Genomic DNA, 18340 nt, shown 5'->3' on the forward strand with positions numbered 1-18340 from the left:
GCTTGTACTAACTACCTTTCAGTTCAATGTTTCATTGGTTGATCCCCTTTTCCGGTTTTTTACCGGAAATACGTAAGCGCCGAGAGTAATGCTATTTTCTCTCACTGTGGTTCGCATATAGGTAACACTTTTTTGGCGAGAAGAAAATGCTGGATACATTAGGCCAGAGCCGCCAGAGTGTCTGAGTAACTTATAGGGAGCTAGTATATGATTCACTCACGATGTTATAATATGTCTGTCGATTTCCATTATTCACGCTTCGAGAAATTTTTTGATTACCCATTTCGAATATTCAATCCAATTTTCAATGTTAGATGAAATCGAAAATCGAAATTAATGACGCGTTATCTTTTAAAGGACAGTCACATAATGTGAAATGAAAACTGGTTTAACACTAACGGGGCTGCCTTAATCACCCTTAGGGTATTAGTTAATTTAGGCATTTTAGTAATGTAAAACAACTAAGAACTTCTGGAGTTCAGCGCAAGGATTAAAAGCAGCAAGAATGTTGCGGGCTAGCGGCCGAGGAAGTTTTCATTCAAGGTAAATAAAATCTCACAAATTAAGTGAAGTTGACCATGCCTTTCTTTAAAAAGTCTAAAAAAAGTGAAATCAGGTATCAAAGACGTTTAATTTAATTTAAATTCAAAAATTAACGAAGTTATCAGTCTTAACAAAATTGTAACTTACTCTAGCATTACCCTGAAGTCCACTCTCAAAAAGCGAAAGTAGGAGACAAATTTTATAACCAGTAAGAAGCAAACCTTGATGGGCGTGGCTTTCTATTTCTCCAAGCAGACGGCATGGCCAACTCAAATAATGTTCTTACGCAATTGTGATCACGCTATATGACGGTCGAGCATCTTGCGTAAGTGAACGCCGTATTCGAGTAGGCTATGCAGACGGCCGCGGTTTGGAGTGATGAATTCGTTAGGGCTTAAAAAACCGTTTAAAATGGCGGAAAGTAATAATGAACTCTTAAATGTCATCATACTGAGCGCCTGTCATGAATTTGAAAATTGTGTTAGAAAATGTAAGCCTTGGTATATCTTTTGAACCAATCATGAGCTTGACAACACTGTTACCCCTTAATTGCCGTCCTAGGTAATTTTGTTAGTCATTCATGTTATTTAGGAGATTGTAGGAGTTTTGAATTTGGTATATTAGATTCAACGGGCTATAATTAGTGACCTAGAACGCGTCATTGGTTCTGGCTATTTTGATGCGTTAACAGTTGATATTTCATGAAAGCTTAGAACAATTAAAAAGGTTACGTATAATATCCATCGTCATTAAGTTGAAAAGTGTAAGTTAATAAGAACGAGCTTAAAATTCCATAAAAAATAAACAATTATCGTCTATTTAAAACAACTGTTTTCTTTTCCAAAATTCTATGAAAGCCTTAGCTTCGTACTTGCATTAATAAAGTGTATTTTGATTCTTATTATGGAGTTATGTGCTATTATCCCTTTAATCTCAAACATCAGTTCTCATTTTGTAAAAAAATTCGGCAAAAGGGTTAATGGTTATCCGTTCCACGCTGAGTGCTTTAATCTATTTTGGTTTACTCTTATCCACGGTTGAATTAAATTTAATGAAATCTTTAAAAAAAATTCTATTTTCAAAATTGAATCAATCTATTGTGTGATATTTTTCTGCCGTTCAGGTTGAATTTTGCATTTTATGAAAGTGAAATTCAGTCTTTCATAAATTTTATTGTTAAACGCTGCAGTTTTGCGACATGGACGAAGAGGAGCCAAATTTACGGCTTAATTCCGTTATGGTACCTATATGCTTATTGAGTAATAATAATTCGAACTAACCAAATTGGGATTTTTTTTAGCTTGCCGGTTTCTTTGGATTGTTCCACGAGAACCTAACTACGATCTTAGCTCCAGGACCTTTCGGAAAATTCTATCTGAAACTCAAGGAAAAATTACCAAAGTACGTATAACTATATAAGTCAATCATTTTCCAACTCGTTACTTTTTCTTTTCGGAATGAAGTATGTGACGGACGTGTCTGTTGATACAATCCAGGGGGCGTTCGTCATTATTCAATTCTAGTTTATTTCCCCTGTATATCAACACTTTGTTGGTGCTATCCACAGGAATACAGAGTATTAAGTTAAAATAAGGTCTAAAACCAATTAAAGTAAAACAAAAATTATAATAAAACAACATTGAAAAGAAAAATTGTATATAAAATATAAATAACACGATTTTTCTTAGCCTTAGAAGTTATATATTACGTAATCATTGCTTGAAATAGCTCATCACGATTCCTCCATTATACTTTTAAGGTTTTTCAGAAATGAAGTTTTTCGATTGTCAAAAATGTCTGGCGATTAATAGAGGAGATTGTACGAGTTTTTAATTCGGTATATTAGATTCAACTGGTTATAAATAGATACGTCATTAGTTTATTTTGTTGCGTTAACAGCTTTACATTTGCTAAAAGCTTAGAACAGTTAACAAAGTTATTTATTATATTAAATAGAAAGGATATTTCTAATTATTTGAATCGATTATAATTGATGCCTAATTGCCCAACGATACGCAGAATATTATTAATAATATAGAAATTTCCTGTTGTTGTCTATACCATAAGAACGTGGAATGGTAACATTGTCCCCTGATACCGTGAAGTCAGGCCGTTGCTATTTTGCCCCGAAAATCGGGGGCAAATAGTGTCGCGCTATTTAGCCCCGATTTTCGGGGCTAAATAGTTCAGAACTGCTTGGGACACTATTTTGCCCCGATTTTCGGGGGTAAATAGCCTTAGCCGCGCGGGGCGTGCTATTTGCCCCCGAATATTCAAAGCCCCGATTTTCGGGGGTAAATAGCACACCCCGCGCGGCCAAGGCTATTTACCCTCGAAAATCGGGGCAAAATAGTGTCCCAAGCAGTTCTGAACTATTTAGCCCCGAAAATCGGGGCCAAATAGCGCGACACTATTTGCCCGATTTTCGGGGCAAAATAGACACTCCGCAAAGGGCCGAGAAATCCGTTGTACCAGGAGTTCATAATAACCCGAAGTACGAAACTGGTTAAAAAGCCCGTAACAACAAAGTTTCGCCGTAAAGCTCAGAGGATTTATACACCGCTTAACTCCCAAAGAAATAGTTACCCAATTTTTAGCGCCCACGCGCATTAACTTACACACTTCCGGTTTGTTGGAACTGAACTGAACTGAACAGTTATCTTCGCTATAATCACATGATATAGATAAAGAACCTTTGCACCTAACCCGAGTTTAGGATTAGACTGAATTAGTGATAATGCATCACTCCTCTATCGGGCCTCTATCAGTCTCCCTCAGGATGTGCCTCTCGTGTTTCGCGCTAGTAACCTAGTATTGTAGTAGAACGTGTTCGACTGTTTGTAGTTATAACCAGTATGTAACAACAGTAAGAGTGCTTTACCGAAATGAAGAACTATGACTAACTTAACTTAAACTGAATAATAATAAACTAATATCAGAAGGGAATAAGAGAGAAGGGACACACTTTATATCTCCATAATGCTTTACACTCGTAACAACAGTCTTACTAACCTCAAATCAACTACCCTTCACTGATTGGCTATCTAACTTCTGTCTTAGCTGTGACATCAGATAAGGTGACGTCTCGGTTGACGTAAAAAAGTAGTTTTGTTTACAACTTTACATTGTGAAGGAGATAAAAATGGCCGAGTTTCATGTTGATAAACTAAATCAAGCTGTGCAGTTAATTTAGATGCACGGGAATTGAGAACATACCAAAATCAGATAATTTGAAGGTAATAAATAGATGAAAACTAATTATTCTGAATTAATATTAAAATGTAAAAATTAGTTTCAATAAAAAGCATACTTGAGGTTATAATTACACAAGAACGAAACATCGACAGCCCTAAGCCTTTGGAGAATGAAAATCTAGCAGACAAATAGGCCGCCTGATACCGCGGACTCGGAGAACTTAAAGAACTATATTTGCAGTAAATAGGTTAAAAGCTGTGTACTTGCGCAAAGTTTTCGCGGTTTTCTTGAGGTTGGTCAGACTCCCGTTACCATAGCAGGCTCTAATGTCTCCCTTCTCTCTTATTCCCTTCTGCTAATATGGTTTTATATAATCCGGCGTAATTACTTGAATATTAATTTAACACGGTTTAGCACTATTTTTATCTTGTGATTTTGGGAGCGAAACTGGCTCACGTCTGCTTCTGTCAGAACGGTGTAAATTAAGCCTTGGCTAAGAAGGTGGCTTTTAGTCGGGGTTTCTAGTTTTCTACAAAACAAGCAAACTATCGTCAATATTGTTTTGTTGTGATATGTGTGAGTGAGAATTCCGTGGTTAAATTAAAATGGTTTGGAGAAATTTATTCGCAGTATTTTTAATATAAGAATTGAAACGTGTTTCTACGTCCGCCATATCGCTATTTTTCTTGTCGACGGAGATCCCAGCCAACGGAAGTTTTGGAACGAAGACCAAGGAGCATAGATACCACTACGATATACTGTAAGGTTGTATGTCCATAAACAGGCTAATCCTTTCTATGCACAACGACAGAATCTTGTTGTTCGCGATTTTTACCACTAGCTCTATGGCCAGTTTCATACTTCCCCCCGAAGGGGGGTTATTATGAACTCCTGGTTGTACTGACTTTTCCCAGATAAATCTGGGTCTCTAGAAAAATATATTCTTTATAACCACTCTATTTAAACATATCAGTTCATCATTAACGATTTTACACCGACACCAACACTCCTTGACCTAGGAGACTCCATTTTTCGTATTCCCAAAAATATAGGCCCGTCCCTCATATTATGAAAAGTATGACTTCATGGCGCCATCATTGCCTTGTTTCAACGTTCTTATGGTATCCTGAATTCGCTCTTACTTTAACCTTGAACGAAAGACGGCCCTAGGTTTTAATGTCGAGTCTTAGGTTTTTGAACTAGACTTTTTAAGATTTCAGGACTGTCGAAGGTTCCATCTTCTTTTTAGGTACTCCGAGTCGAATCTCTTTATTCTTATTTCTTCTTGGCTAATAACCCGTCATATCCTCGTTTGGCCCCACACAATCGAGGTGGGGCTGAGAGAATTATTTTCCCACGAAGAAATGAAAAATAGCTGTTTTATTTTCCTTTGAGCGGACACGGCGCCTTGGGTTCTTTACCTTAGATAGGTTGCGTGCCATTGTTCCGAGACATGAACGTTTGGTTATTTATGAGTCAAAAGCTGAAGCCATCAGGGCGGACCTGTACATTCAATTCTCGTAAAAAAGTAGATGGAAATTTCGGTTCGCTCTCAAAGATATGAATTCCAAATGAATTGATCTGCTCTATCTGCAGTCTCATATAGTTTCAAACTTTGGGGTACCTTTTCTTTCCGGGAAATCCTGGATATAATTCCCTGGATTTTGGTTTTTACAATAGTAGCAGGTTCGTGGCTTTCCGCAACAACCCCTCATGTCCATATGGGCCACCGCGGGTGTAAACAGAGAGTCACTCAGTTGAAAAATTTGAGGTACATGATCTTAATAAGAAAATGATCGAACTCCTAAGAACCTGTAAACGATGTCTTGGCCCTCTAAAGTCTTTCCAGCCTCTTCCAGGCTTTTCTTTACTAAAGAAATTTTGCCGATAAAGAGGTACATACTTTCTCCATCTCAATATTTCGTGCCATAAACCTCGTTTTGTAACGTTCATATCCACGCACGTGTTTTTGGTTCAAAGGTACCTTCAGTTTTCTTTCATATATCGCTACTGGGTTGTTCACGACGTCACTGAGTATGCTTCGTAGCTCTTCAGTTATGCTCAAGGCAATTGACTTTATTTGAACTTTCTCTGCACTTCTGCACTTGCTATTGAATGTGGACCTCTTTCATCTCCTGTCAGAATCTACCATTGTAACAGTTCATTCAACAAAATTTGGATAAAATAACTTCCATGCTTAATAGTTATCAGACCTCACTTTCTGTCCTTGTTGTCCAATATCGCAGTTAGGGCCATCCGCCATCTTGTTAGACTTAGTTTTGACGGCTACTACGAAATAGTTGAAAGTTTACTTGTCTTTGTACTTCTTTCAGTTCTTTGATGCAGAGCCACTCTCTGCTACCGTTGTTATTAATTTGCATCCTATTAAAATAATAATAATAATAATGAACTAAGTAAAAACAAGCAATGGCATAGAAGGTGTTCAATCTTGACAGTTTTCCTGATACGTTTTGAGGTTTTTCACGTATTTCAATTACATTACCCTCAAAAATTTAACAAAACTTTCATAAAAGTTCAATAATATCTCAACAAGTTACTGTAACATGCTTATTTACCCTAAATTAAATATAAATTGGTCTTTACAAACATCATTTTACAATAATATCAAAGGAAATGTCAAGAATTATTGGGTATTTCACCTTTCCCTTATATTTACGTAAGACCTCATATCGTGTTAAAACTCATATTTTTTCTACACCATCATTGTTGGAGAAAAATGACAATGATCACTTTCATCAAGTGCAGTCCCTGGAGGCTATTTACCACTTTTCGTAAACCGCCCAAGGTGCGGGAGTTCGATCTAATGGAATCTCCCCATTTTGGTTCCGGTTGAATGGGAATTCGGTCCATTGGAAAGGAATCAACCAAAATATCGAAGGTTGCATTTATATGAGATATAATGGCCCACTAAACTATTCAAAACTGTCACCTTAACTGGCACTATAAGTTTTCCAAATTATCATTCATACCGTTGAATGTTGATACTGTTAAATGTGGACAGACGAACGGGCTTACCCTATTAGCTATCCAGTATTATATGTCGAAGTTGTTTCCCCGCGGCGATGAACTTTATAACTCTCTTTTTGTTTTTATTACTCTTTCTAAAGGCGCGTTTTCAATCAAGATTTTTTTGAACAAAAATGAAGCTTTTGCTTCAAAAGTAGCAGCGGAAAGCCGAAGCAAAAAATCTTGGTGTTTTCAAACAAGCTTCAAATTCAGCTTTTCGTCTTTTCAGGCTTTAAACCTTCGAGAAGCAGATATCTAAATGAGTTTGATATTTGCTTCTCATTTTCTTTAAGCTTTTGCCGCTCAAACAGTTTTGGCGCGTTCAGTTTTGCTACGGGTTTAGGACTGTTTTGAAAAGAAAATGACGTCTACACACATGAAAACACGCCCACTTGTAATTTTTTATTCAATTGAAGCTTGTTTGAAAACGATACGAGTTTCAGCTTTTCCGTTTTAATTTTTTTGAAGATTTTTTATCTTCGAAAGCCCGTCAAAAGTTCCCAAAAAAGCCACAGCGAAAAGCTTGGAAAAAGTTGATTGAAAACGGGCCTTAAGGCGAGCCGTCAGTCGCTCTGTAACCTTTTTACTATAAACACATGTAAACCTTTAGCTTATTAAATTCGTTTCTATTCGATGTAAAATCTCGTTACTTTCGTTGATTAATTTAATTAGGATAAGCTTAGCGCTCTGCACACTACTATTAACAGGTTATGGGCCCAGGTACGCGTCAGTTGCGCGTGGAAGCACATTAGAAGTATCCTAAGTGAAGAAGTTCAAGTTAATTTTCGGAACAAGGAAGTTGAACGAGACAGAAAGCAAAGATGGCTACGCAAGGAGACGAATTTAAAATCACTCGCTTGTCAGCAGAGAAAGCGAACTATCATTCATGGGCGATTCGTATGAAGGCGGCACTCATCAGTAAAGGATTATGGGAAGCCATTGATCCTGGCTACGGACCTGCTATGTCAGATGCCGAGAGGAAGACTAATGACAAAGCAATATCTCTGTTATTTTTACTGGTTGAAGACAATTTCTTGGACGACATTGGAATTCACCAAAGAGCGTCAGCTGCATGGACCACATTAGCCGACATGCACACAAAGTATGGTCTTTTACATATTTTGCAACTCATGAGGGATTTGTTCAATGTTTATAAAAAGACAGAAGAAAAGGTGCAGACCTATTTGGCTAGAATTATGGATTTGCATAGAAAATTAGAAGCATGTGGATACGGGTTTACTGACAAAGAAGTTGCGTTAATTATGTTATTGGGCCTTCCTAAATCATATGAGCATCTCATTTTGAATTTGGAGCATGATGTGACATCTTTAACCACGCAAATAGTCAAAGCCAGACTTGCTGTTGAAGAGAAACGGCAAGATAGACTTGAAGAAGAAGAAAATCAAAATGGCGTCGAAGGACTTAATGGCGGAAAAGCTTTAGTCACCCGTAAAAATACAATCCAGAAAAACCCCAGAAAGATGAAGAAGCCAACAAATACGCGTTTTGTTAAATGTTTTTGTTGTAACGAATTTGGCCATATAGCGAGCGAATGCCCCGACTACGAAAGGCAATATAAGGACAAAGTACAAAAAGAAGACGTCGCATCAAAAACTCAAGAACGAAAGAAAAACGCCGCGAAGAAGGTTCAATGTCAGACGACAGACACCAATGAAGAAACCGCATTAGTTTGCGATAAAGCACTCTATCTAAATGCAAAGAAAGGAGCCGAAGTTAACTCGAACGTTTGGTATCTGCTGTTGGATAGTGGAGCAACGGATCATATGTCTTCTCGCAGGGAGAATATGACTAACTTTTGCGAAACGTTTAAATCGTCAGTTGAAGTTGCCAATAGAGAAGTTATACGCGTCGAAGGGCGAGGAAAGATGGAATTCCGTACGAAAAGAAACAAGTCGTCGTTTAACATTCAGTTGGAAAACGTGTTATATGTACCCGAATTGGATGGAAATCTCCTTTCCGTAGGGCGTATTGAAGAAATGGGCTATTCGATACTTTTTAAAGATGGAATAGCGGAAATAAAACAACAAGATGGACAAGTCATCTTAACAGCTACACGTGAAGGCAGGCTATATAAAGTCAAAGAAGAAGAAGTTCTCAGATAAACAGCTCAATTTACAAAAGAAGTTAATGCTGAACTTTTGCACAGAAGAATGGGTCATGCAAACGCTGAAGCGCTACATCATTTATTCAAAGAAGATTACCCTCGAGATAAGTCTAAAGATAAATCATGCGAGATTTCTATTTTGGGAAAATTAAGAAGAAAGCCGTTCCCGACTAACGAAGCAACTAGAGCTACAAGACCACTAGAGCTTGTACACTCAGACGTCATGGGTAAAATAGAACCAACGTCTGAAGGCGGATCAAAATACATCATTACATTTGTGGACGATTTTTCACGACGCATCTCTGCGTATTTCATGAAAAACAAGAGCGAAGCGCTTGACAAATTTAAGCAGTTTAAGGAAAGCGCGGAAACGCAGCTCGGATTCAAAATAAGCACCCTGAGATCGGACAACGGGGGAGAATACTGCAGTAAACAATTTGACGACTATTTGAAGAATAACGGTATAAAGCATCAATTGACCATACCAGCAACACCACAGCAGAACGGAGTCGCGGAGAGAACAAATCAGACTCTGATGGATATGACAAGATGTCTATTACTGGAATCAGAAATACCGCGAAGCTTTTGGGCCGATGCATTGAATACAGCAGTTTATTTAAGAAACCGATGTCTATCGAAGGCTATCAAAAACGAAATACCAGAAGAACGTTGGACCGGGAAACCTATCAACTTGGATAACTTAAGAGTTTTTGGATGCCGTGTTTGGTCAGTGAAGAGCAAATTAGAGAAACGCACGAAGTTGGATCCAAAAGCAGAAGAAACAGTTCTCATTGGTTATCCAGAAGGGGTTAAAGGCTACAAATTATGGAATTTTAAAACTAAAAAAATCTTCGTTAGCCGCGATGTTATGTTTGAAGAAAATCACTACCCTTTGAAGAAGAAAGACGTAATCCCAAAAGAAAACGAACAACCCAAAGAAGTCGTTTTCGTTGATAATGACTGGAAGACTAACTCGGACGACTCAGATGAAGATGATGAAGACGAAAACGAAATTGAAATGAACAATACAATTGAAGAACTCGTTACATTGCAGGGGAAGACATCAACACCAATAACTGATGTACAAACTCATATAACATTGCCAAGATCAGAGGTCAACGATAAGACAGAAGTAGGACAACAACCACTTAGAAGATCAGAAAGAATAGCAAAGAGAAAAGAAAACTGCAAAATCGCATGCAGTGACCCAGACCCAAGCACCGTTGAAGAAGCAATATCCGGAGACGACGCCAAGACATGGAAAGAGGCAATGGCCGAAGAAATGTCATCACTGAACAATAATAAAACTTGGACATTAGTACCACGACCTAACGGGAGGACTGTTATTGGATCAAAATGGATATTCAGGAAGAAGTTTCATTAAGACGGAACGCTTGAAAGATACAAAGCAAGACTTGTGGCGAAGGGATTTTCACAAGTTAGTGGTACAGACTACACCGACACATATTCACCAGTAATGAAAATGAAAAGTCTCAGAATCCTAATAGCTCTCGCTGTTAAATGGAACTGGATCATTCGACACATAGACGTTTCAGGTGCATACCTCAATGGCACATTGCATGAAGATATATATATGCAACAACCAGAACTATTTCAAGAAGAAGGAAAAGAGGACTGGGTATGTCACTTACACAAGAGTTTGTACGGATTGAAACAATCTGGGCGTGAATGGAACAAACACTTTGACGCATTCCTAAAAACAAGTAACTTGGCAAGATCGAAGACAGATCCATGCATTTACTACAACCTAGAAGATGGCATTATAGTAGGGCTTTACGTGGATGACACTCTCATTATTGCCAAAGACGAAAACACCGCCGACCGCTTTGTGAAGAAATTAGAAGATACATTTGAAATCCACGACCTTGGTTTTGCCGCAAATGTATTATCAATTTGCATTGAAAGAAATGAAGACGAGTCGATATCATTAAATCAAAAAGCATATGCCGAGTCAATTCTGAAGACGTTTGCCATGAGCAATTGCAAAGGACTAAAAACACCCCTTGACCCAGGTGTTAAATTAGACAAACTATCCGATGAGGAATGGAAAAATGAAGAGGCGAAAAACAAAAGTATTCCTTACAGACAAGCCATAGGAAGTATACTATACCTGGCTGGTACAACCAGACCTGACTTATCGTTTGCCGCAACGTATCTAAGTCAGTTCAATAAAGGATATACTGAAGAGCATTGGAATAGCGTGAAGCACGTTTTACGCTACATCCAGAATACGAAAGACTACAAATTGACATTTGAGAACAAATCGGAAGGCCTTGTCGCGTTCTGTGATGCTGATTGGGCTAGAGACAAAACCGACCGGAAGTCTTACAGCGGTTACATTTTCACAATAGGAGGAACTGCCGTTTCTTGGTGCAGCAGAAAACAAAAGGCAACCGCACTATCAACCGTGGAAGCAGAGTACTTAGCAATGTGTGAAGCTACCAAAGAATTACTCTGGTTAAAAAGCATTTTGGCTGAATTGGGTGTAAAATCCATATTTGAAGAACCACCCAATATCTATGTTGATAATCAAGGAGCAATGTGTTTGGCCAAGAACCAAATCTGCTCAGACAGAAGCAAGCACATCGACTTAAAATATTTCTTCCTTAGAGAGTTGGTGGAAGAAAATAAAGTTGTTTTTAATTACGTCCCAACGGAAAACAACCTAGCCGATATGTTCACAAAACCTCTTGGTGCAGCGCACGTGAAACATCATTGTGAACGTTTCGGATTAAGCGTGGATTAAAACAACATCGCCAAGGGGAAGTGTTAAATGTGGACAGACGAACGGGCTTACCCTATTAGCTATCCAGTATTATATGTCGAAGTTGTTTCCCCGCGGCGATGAACTTTATAACTCTCTTTTTGTTTTTATTACTCTTTCTAAGGCGAGCCGTCAGTCGCTCTGTAACCTTTTTACTATAAACACATGTAAACCTTTAGCTTATTAAATTCGTTTCTATTCGATGTAAAATCTCGTTACTTTCGTTGATTAATTTAATTAGGATAAGCTTAGCGCTCTGCACACTACTATTAACAGATACATTATGTGTGCCAAATTTTTAACTGTACTGTTCAATTTTGCATCCCTAAGAAGAAATCCTACCACACGCAGTGTTCAACAATGAGCTCGAAAGTGCTCAACCTAGCACACTGTTTTAGTGTTCAATTTTGGTACCTGTATTTACTGTTCAAAACAGCACGCATAAGTGTGCTCCCAGTGTGTTGAGGCTTTGCACAATTATTTGTTCAGGTTGGAGCAAATATTTCTTAGAGTGAATACTTTATTAGCGAAATGAAATAAATATGATTCTCCTAACATGCACAAGTAACTAACGCTTAGTCTTTTTAATTCCTATGTCAAAAGCTAATTGAGTCAAAAGGCCTAACTTCCAAATCAGTAAGCCCATATTTTCACAACTTCAAGTCTCCAACAGTTGAAATTTCAAAATGGACGCGCTCCAGTGCTTCCAGTTATTCATAGAATAAAATTTGCCTAAGACGCCAGGTACTGTAGTGCTGATCTTAAGAAGCTCTGCAACCGACCAAACAAAATTGTTCAAAGTAATATTTATGGGAACGAGCGGGCGAGGATTCTATAGACGACGCACTTTGTCTATATTATGTCCATTATCTACATTGTATCAATGCGGCAAATAGTTTTAATTAAATAGTAGCAGTAGAAGTATTGATAGCGAATACGTTATCGTTTTGGCTTAATTATGGGCTAGCCCATCTTTTTATATCTCATTTGACTGGTGATTCGTCTTCAGTTTCGCTATTAGAATTCTTAAACTAGGTGAATGATTTTTAAATTCTGAAATGTTTTCCCGAGAAAACGTTTCGCATTCTTTAAAAGTGCGGAACATATTAAAATATATCTGCTATAGCAATAAAGTTTTTAAATTGAAGCCATGATTTCTAAAGTCCAAGCCTAAGTGAGGCAAAAGAAGATGGTACCAGAGGGTAAAACTATGTTCCTATGTTCTTACTAGCTTAAGTCCGTTCCAGATATAAAGTCTTTTTGTTAAAATTTAATGGAAAATTAAGGTTCAAAAAGTCAGCGTTGTTATTACTCTATTTTGATTAGTAACAAAGTTCGAGTACACTTGGCCCCTCTCCCTGATCACCGCAATCCTATATCAAAAAGCACTTTAAGACAAAGTCAACGCAGTGTTTTTTGTCAGTGAACTAACGTCTTTACCTGAACAAGAAAGAATGAAGTAATGACAGTAAAGCTTATGCCTTAGAAGGTATCCCCGATAGGCCTATCACAATTATGGTTTCGGATAATGGAAAAAATCACTTGGTTATTACAGTTAGATTAATGTTACATTACATTTAGGCAAATAAGAGGCCAAAAACCGTATTCAGCTTTCTAAAACTCGAGGGTACTTTTTGTAATGGGTTGGCAAACGCCAACTTTTAATCATCTTGCTTTAATTTCTCTGCCTGTATTATCGGTTGCGGAATTTTTAATCTATTTTAATATAAAACTACGTGTTTTCTAGTTCTACAATTGATATACTACGCATGGACAAATTTATAGTCGAGCAAAATAGCAGTTCCCCTGACAGAGGTCTAACAACAGACGACCTTATTATGAAAAACGTAAGTAAAACATTTTTGGTGATAAAATGAAAATGTATATAAAGACGTATTATTTATTTGTAAATAAGGGTATTCTCTAGAACTACTGAACCGATTTTATAATTTTTTCACTAAGCAAATACAACACTTTATTTGAGTAGACGCTATATTTCATTTGTAATTATAAATATCAATATTTTAAATCATTTTGACCGAAAAGCCTTTAGATACAATGGGCACTTCTCATTCCCTAAAATTATGTTTAGACCAAATCGTGCAATCTCGATATCCAATTTCGGCAACTGTCATATCCTCTGAAACTAAGATCACCAACTGTCATTAGGACTGTTCACGGGCCGAGTTGATTGAGCTTTTTATAAGCTCGGCTGGAGTCGAAAAAACGGTGGCACGGATCGACTCAAGCCGAGCTAGCTCGGTTAATACATATATGTTTAACAAAAATTGCTACTACCAGACTAAGTCTTGAGAACGATAACTACCACATTTTATGTACCTATAAAATACTTAAATCCAATTACATGAATTGATCAAAATTATAACCGGCACTGCTCAAAAATTGATATATTTTGTAAAAATATAGACAAAATTCGTTCTTTTCCTTAAAACCAAATTGATTGAATATCCCTACAAGCTTTGTTAAATCACAGTCATCAGACCCTGACCATTTGTAAATGAACTTTATTTTTTAATACTATACTTATCTCAATGTGTGTAATCTCGTAAACTATGTAATTAGTTTTTAATATACACAACAAAAACTTTCCATTTCATTTCATTACTATTAATATTATCCTTAAAATTTCGAGCACAATTTTTACATCTGAAGTAGGCTTCTTTTATCTTGTTTAGATTTTTAAAATTATCATGATTTAACCATTATAGACTCAAATAATATTTGTCTTTACAATAATTTTAATTCCATCCAGATGTCTGATATTTGCATATTTCCTATTAAACCGGACACCACGAACATCGACTTGATAGACTTCACGAGCACTGTGTTCAGCCAGAAGTTCAAAATTCTCTTCGGAAACGTCGAACAAAATACCGAAGGCAAAGAGCCATTATGGTCATGTTTCAGTAAAAATGTAATTATTCTTAAAGACATTTAGTAAATCGGAAAAGGAAGGGTTTCACGGGAGTCGATGAGAAACTATCATTTCCACTCTTCATACAATTTTAATTTTTTATTTTTACTTTTTTTTCCTACGTTTTATTAAGTCGACTTAGGGCAATATACCCATACAACTCAAAATTATGAATACAAATAGCAAAATATTTACGAATTAAAAACTAGTACATAAAAAATAGGACTGTGATTAGTACATAATAATCAGGCTGCGACTAGTGCCCGAAATATTGAGGCTGCGACTAGTACCTGAAATGATGGGGCTGCGACTAGTATCTGAAATATTGGGGCTGCGACTAGTACCTGAAATATTGAGGCTGCGACTAGTGCCCGAAATAATCAGGCTGCGAATAGTGCCCGAAGTAATCAGGCTGCGACTAGTACCTGAAATAATGGGGCTGCGACTAGTACCTGAAATATTGAGGCTGCGACTAGTACCTGAAATATTGAGGCTGCGACTAGTGCCCGAAATAATCAGGCTGCGACTAGTACCCGAAATAATCTGGCTGCGAATAGTGCCCGAAATAATCAGGCTGCGACTAGTACCTGAAATAATGGGGCTGCGACTAGTACCTGAAATATTGAGGCTGCGACTAGTGCCCGAAATAATCAGGCTGCGACTATTACCCGAAATATTGAGACTGCGACTAGTGCTCGAAATAATGGGGCTGCGACTAGTGCTCGAATTAATGGGGCTCAGACTAGTGCCCGAAATCAGGGGGCTGCGACTAGTGCCCGACTAGAGCTAATCAATGTGGCTTTTTTATTTTGTCGCCATCTATGATGGAGAAAAAATATTACGGAGACATAAAAGACATAAAAACGGAAGATTAGCTCCGCCTTCGTCGTCGTCGTCAGCTCCGCCTTCGTCGTCGTCTCGCCTTCGCTCTCTTTAAACTACTCCAGAGCAATGAGATAGAATATATATATGAAACCTAGAGTCACAACGTGAGATCTCGAGATCGACGTTTCGCAATACACCTTTTATCGAGCATGAATCTTTATCAAATACGGGTGGCGCCACCCTAAGAACTTTTTTATTAACGTCTGCTGCTATAATCTGTGTAACAAGCTGTCAAGATAGTTTTTAAACGTGTTAAATAAAATACGCATACGCGAGTATTTGAATTGTAACTCTATCTATCTCATAGAGATCTATCTCATTGCTCCAGAGCCGCATTGTAGCCGTAACAGGCTGAGAAATAAGGATTTTTTTTTGCTGAGCGCGTGATCGAGTTGGCTTCGTTTGATTTTTGCACATAACGACTTCTAAAGCCTTCCGTTAACGGTAATCAAACATAATTTTCAGTGATTTAAACTATTTTTCGTGTTATCGCCGTCTTTTGGTTTTACCTACTGGCAGCGTTTTGCCATAGGTCTTGGAAAAGCTCGTATTGTTTGTTCCTCGGGACTCATGACGGGGCTTTTCTATAACTGTGTTTGAGACCTTACTAAAAATACCTCCACTCTCATGTTTTCGCTGTTATTCTTTGAATTTCGGTAATTAAACGTGCGGACTCGACATTTTTTGTTGCTCACTGCATTCCGCTAACGGTGTTTAATTTTTTAATTCGGTTTCATCGTTATTTTTAATTCGGTTTCATCGTTATTTGGCTCATTTTCGCCGAAAGTGACGCTGTAACGCCGACGGGGATATTGCCTAGTCCTTGTCTCAGACCGTCCTAAAAAGTTTAAAATTCATTATGCCGTCTGCTAAACACTATGATCTCATTTAAATTGTGCGGAAACGTGTTTTAAACTAATATGGGTCATTCCAAGGACACGTGTCTTTTGTGTGACCTCTTTATGTTCGGCTCCCTGTCATTATAGCCGTAACAGGCTGAGAAATAAGGATTTTTTGGGGTTTGTTGTATCTCGGCTTTTGTTGAGGAGATATTCTTTATACTATTTCAATATTAATTAGCAATGTTACTGTATATAAGTAAGGCATTAATTATACAGTGCCTAAATATAGTTTTTGAAATAATTATCCTTTGCTATTATATCAATATGGAGTTCATTATACATTGCTAAAATACATTAGAAAGCGCGACAAAATTGTAAGGGTTTACTTGTAACCTCTTGTTTCTCAACATATTTAGGATAGTTTTTTGGAAGAACGGGACAAGTGGTTATGCGTGTCGAATTTTACCTAACGAATAAACTATCTCGCGGTGCTTTGCACCTTGCGCGGGCTTTGCTACCAACCAATGATATCAAAGTTAGAAAGACGAAATTAACATGAATTATATGTTGGCACAAAAATTTCTAAATTAGGTGTATGTATTCTTACTATTAAATTGTGAAACGTACTATCTTTCACTGAAAAGGTCCCCCTCTATAAATGATCATTTATATTTAGAACAACTAACAGTAGTGAGTTCCATTTTATTTCAGTTATGGATTGCTATATTGATTTCTACAGTGCTATTTTCATTGGTATGCTTGTTACTATACAAGAGAAAGACGAAATGGAGTGTCAACATTTTAACTTACAGTCGAATACTATATCGTTCCACCGGTGCGCTTCTAGGACAACGTAAGAATCATTACGAACTAAATAGAGTTTATTTTCTGATTATTAACCTCCAAAAAAATAAATAAATAAATAAAATGTCTTCGACTAACATCTCTCAATTTTAATCCTTTACATTTTCTTCGATATTTAATTAAAGGTTTATCTCATTTGAGATAAATAATAGGTTTGAGAAATTGTAGTCGTTCTGATGATCGCGGGAGCGGCTTTGGTTTCGGCAATTTCTCTGTACGTGGCCTGAGCGACCACATGAGTAGCAAATAGGTGATCCTGTTTCGGTACGGCTAGTTGGTGGGGGTATATATCTTCGGGGTGCTTGAAGCTGGTCTTCTATGCGTTCGAGAGTTATAGTCATCTTTTTGATGGCGTCAGCGAGGGCGTCGTCGTTAGCTTTCGGTTCCGGTGTTGTTTGAAGAAAGCTTACAGGTGCCGCGAACAGGTTCTGGGCTATAGCGTTAAGAGGATAGCCCATTATCGGTGGGGTGGTGACGTGATTGGTGGCAAACCCGGTGGAGTTGGTGAAGAGGTTGTAGGGATAGTCGGGTCGTAGCGTCATGAGCGAGGCTCGGCTTAGCCTTTGTAGTTTTTCAAGAAAGTCCGATGGGGATGTAGGGTTCATCACAAGCATCTTCTCTATCAACTGGGGTTGTAACCCTCGCAAAAGGTGCCGTAATTTGTCGCTGTCGGCCATGTTTGGGTCGACACGGGAGCAGAGTAGAAGAACGTCATAAAAATATTGGTCGTAAGATTCTTGGGGTTGTTGTGTCCGCTGCAATAGTCGAATATGGGAGAGCTCGTGAAAGCTCTGGCTACGGAAGGTATTTGTTAATTGAGTTTTCCACTGTTGCCATGTTCTATGAGTGCCATTTATTTAATTGGGATAACTGGGTCTCAAACCATTTTTTCGCATCGCCGTCTAGCGTGACGCAGAGTAGTTCGCTCTTCTTATCGTCGTCCCACCCGTTGATTTTACATACGTGTTCAAACCAAGTCAGCCATTCGTTGATATCTTCGTCGTGTGTCCCTCGGAAAACGGGAGGAGTAAAATTATTATTTCGCCGTAGATTCGTGTTTAATTGCGTGATCGTAGCTTGTAATTCGGCAGCCATTGCGACTTCGGCTTCCAGGCGCAGCTGCACGAGTTGCTTCTTCA

The 18340-nt window shown here is 37.9% G+C and overlaps 2 protein-coding genes across 2 annotated transcripts; one reads left to right on the forward strand and one right to left on the reverse strand.

The window, feature by feature from the left end:
• The first annotated feature begins 954 nt into the window (after window positions 1-954).
• On the forward strand, window positions 955-16861 carry LOC149602743 (uncharacterized). The gene is made up of 7 exons (XM_089860234.1): window positions 955-1023; window positions 1135-1158; window positions 1235-1306; window positions 1733-1802; window positions 1844-1944; window positions 14449-14610; window positions 16754-16861. Exons 1-7 carry the CDS (start codon window positions 955-957, stop codon window positions 16805-16807), a joined length of 552 nt encoding a protein of 183 aa, XP_089716360.1. The 3' UTR covers window positions 16808-16861.
• Window positions 16862-17132: 271 nt separating this feature from the next.
• On the reverse strand, window positions 17133-18340 carry LOC149602744 (uncharacterized). Its single transcript, XM_089860235.1, has 2 exons — window positions 18085-18340; window positions 17133-17996 (listed from the first exon to the last, which is right to left on the reverse strand). Exons 1-2 carry the CDS (start codon window positions 18294-18296, stop codon window positions 17321-17323), a joined length of 888 nt encoding a protein of 295 aa, XP_089716361.1. The 5' UTR covers window positions 18297-18340; the 3' UTR covers window positions 17133-17320.

The sequence above is a fragment of the Phalangium opilio genome, unplaced genomic scaffold, assembly GCF_054372755.1.
Source record: "Phalangium opilio isolate 3A_F unplaced genomic scaffold, DU_Popi_V2 ptg000352l_1, whole genome shotgun sequence".
Lineage (NCBI taxonomy): Eukaryota > Metazoa > Arthropoda > Arachnida > Opiliones > Phalangiidae > Phalangium > Phalangium opilio.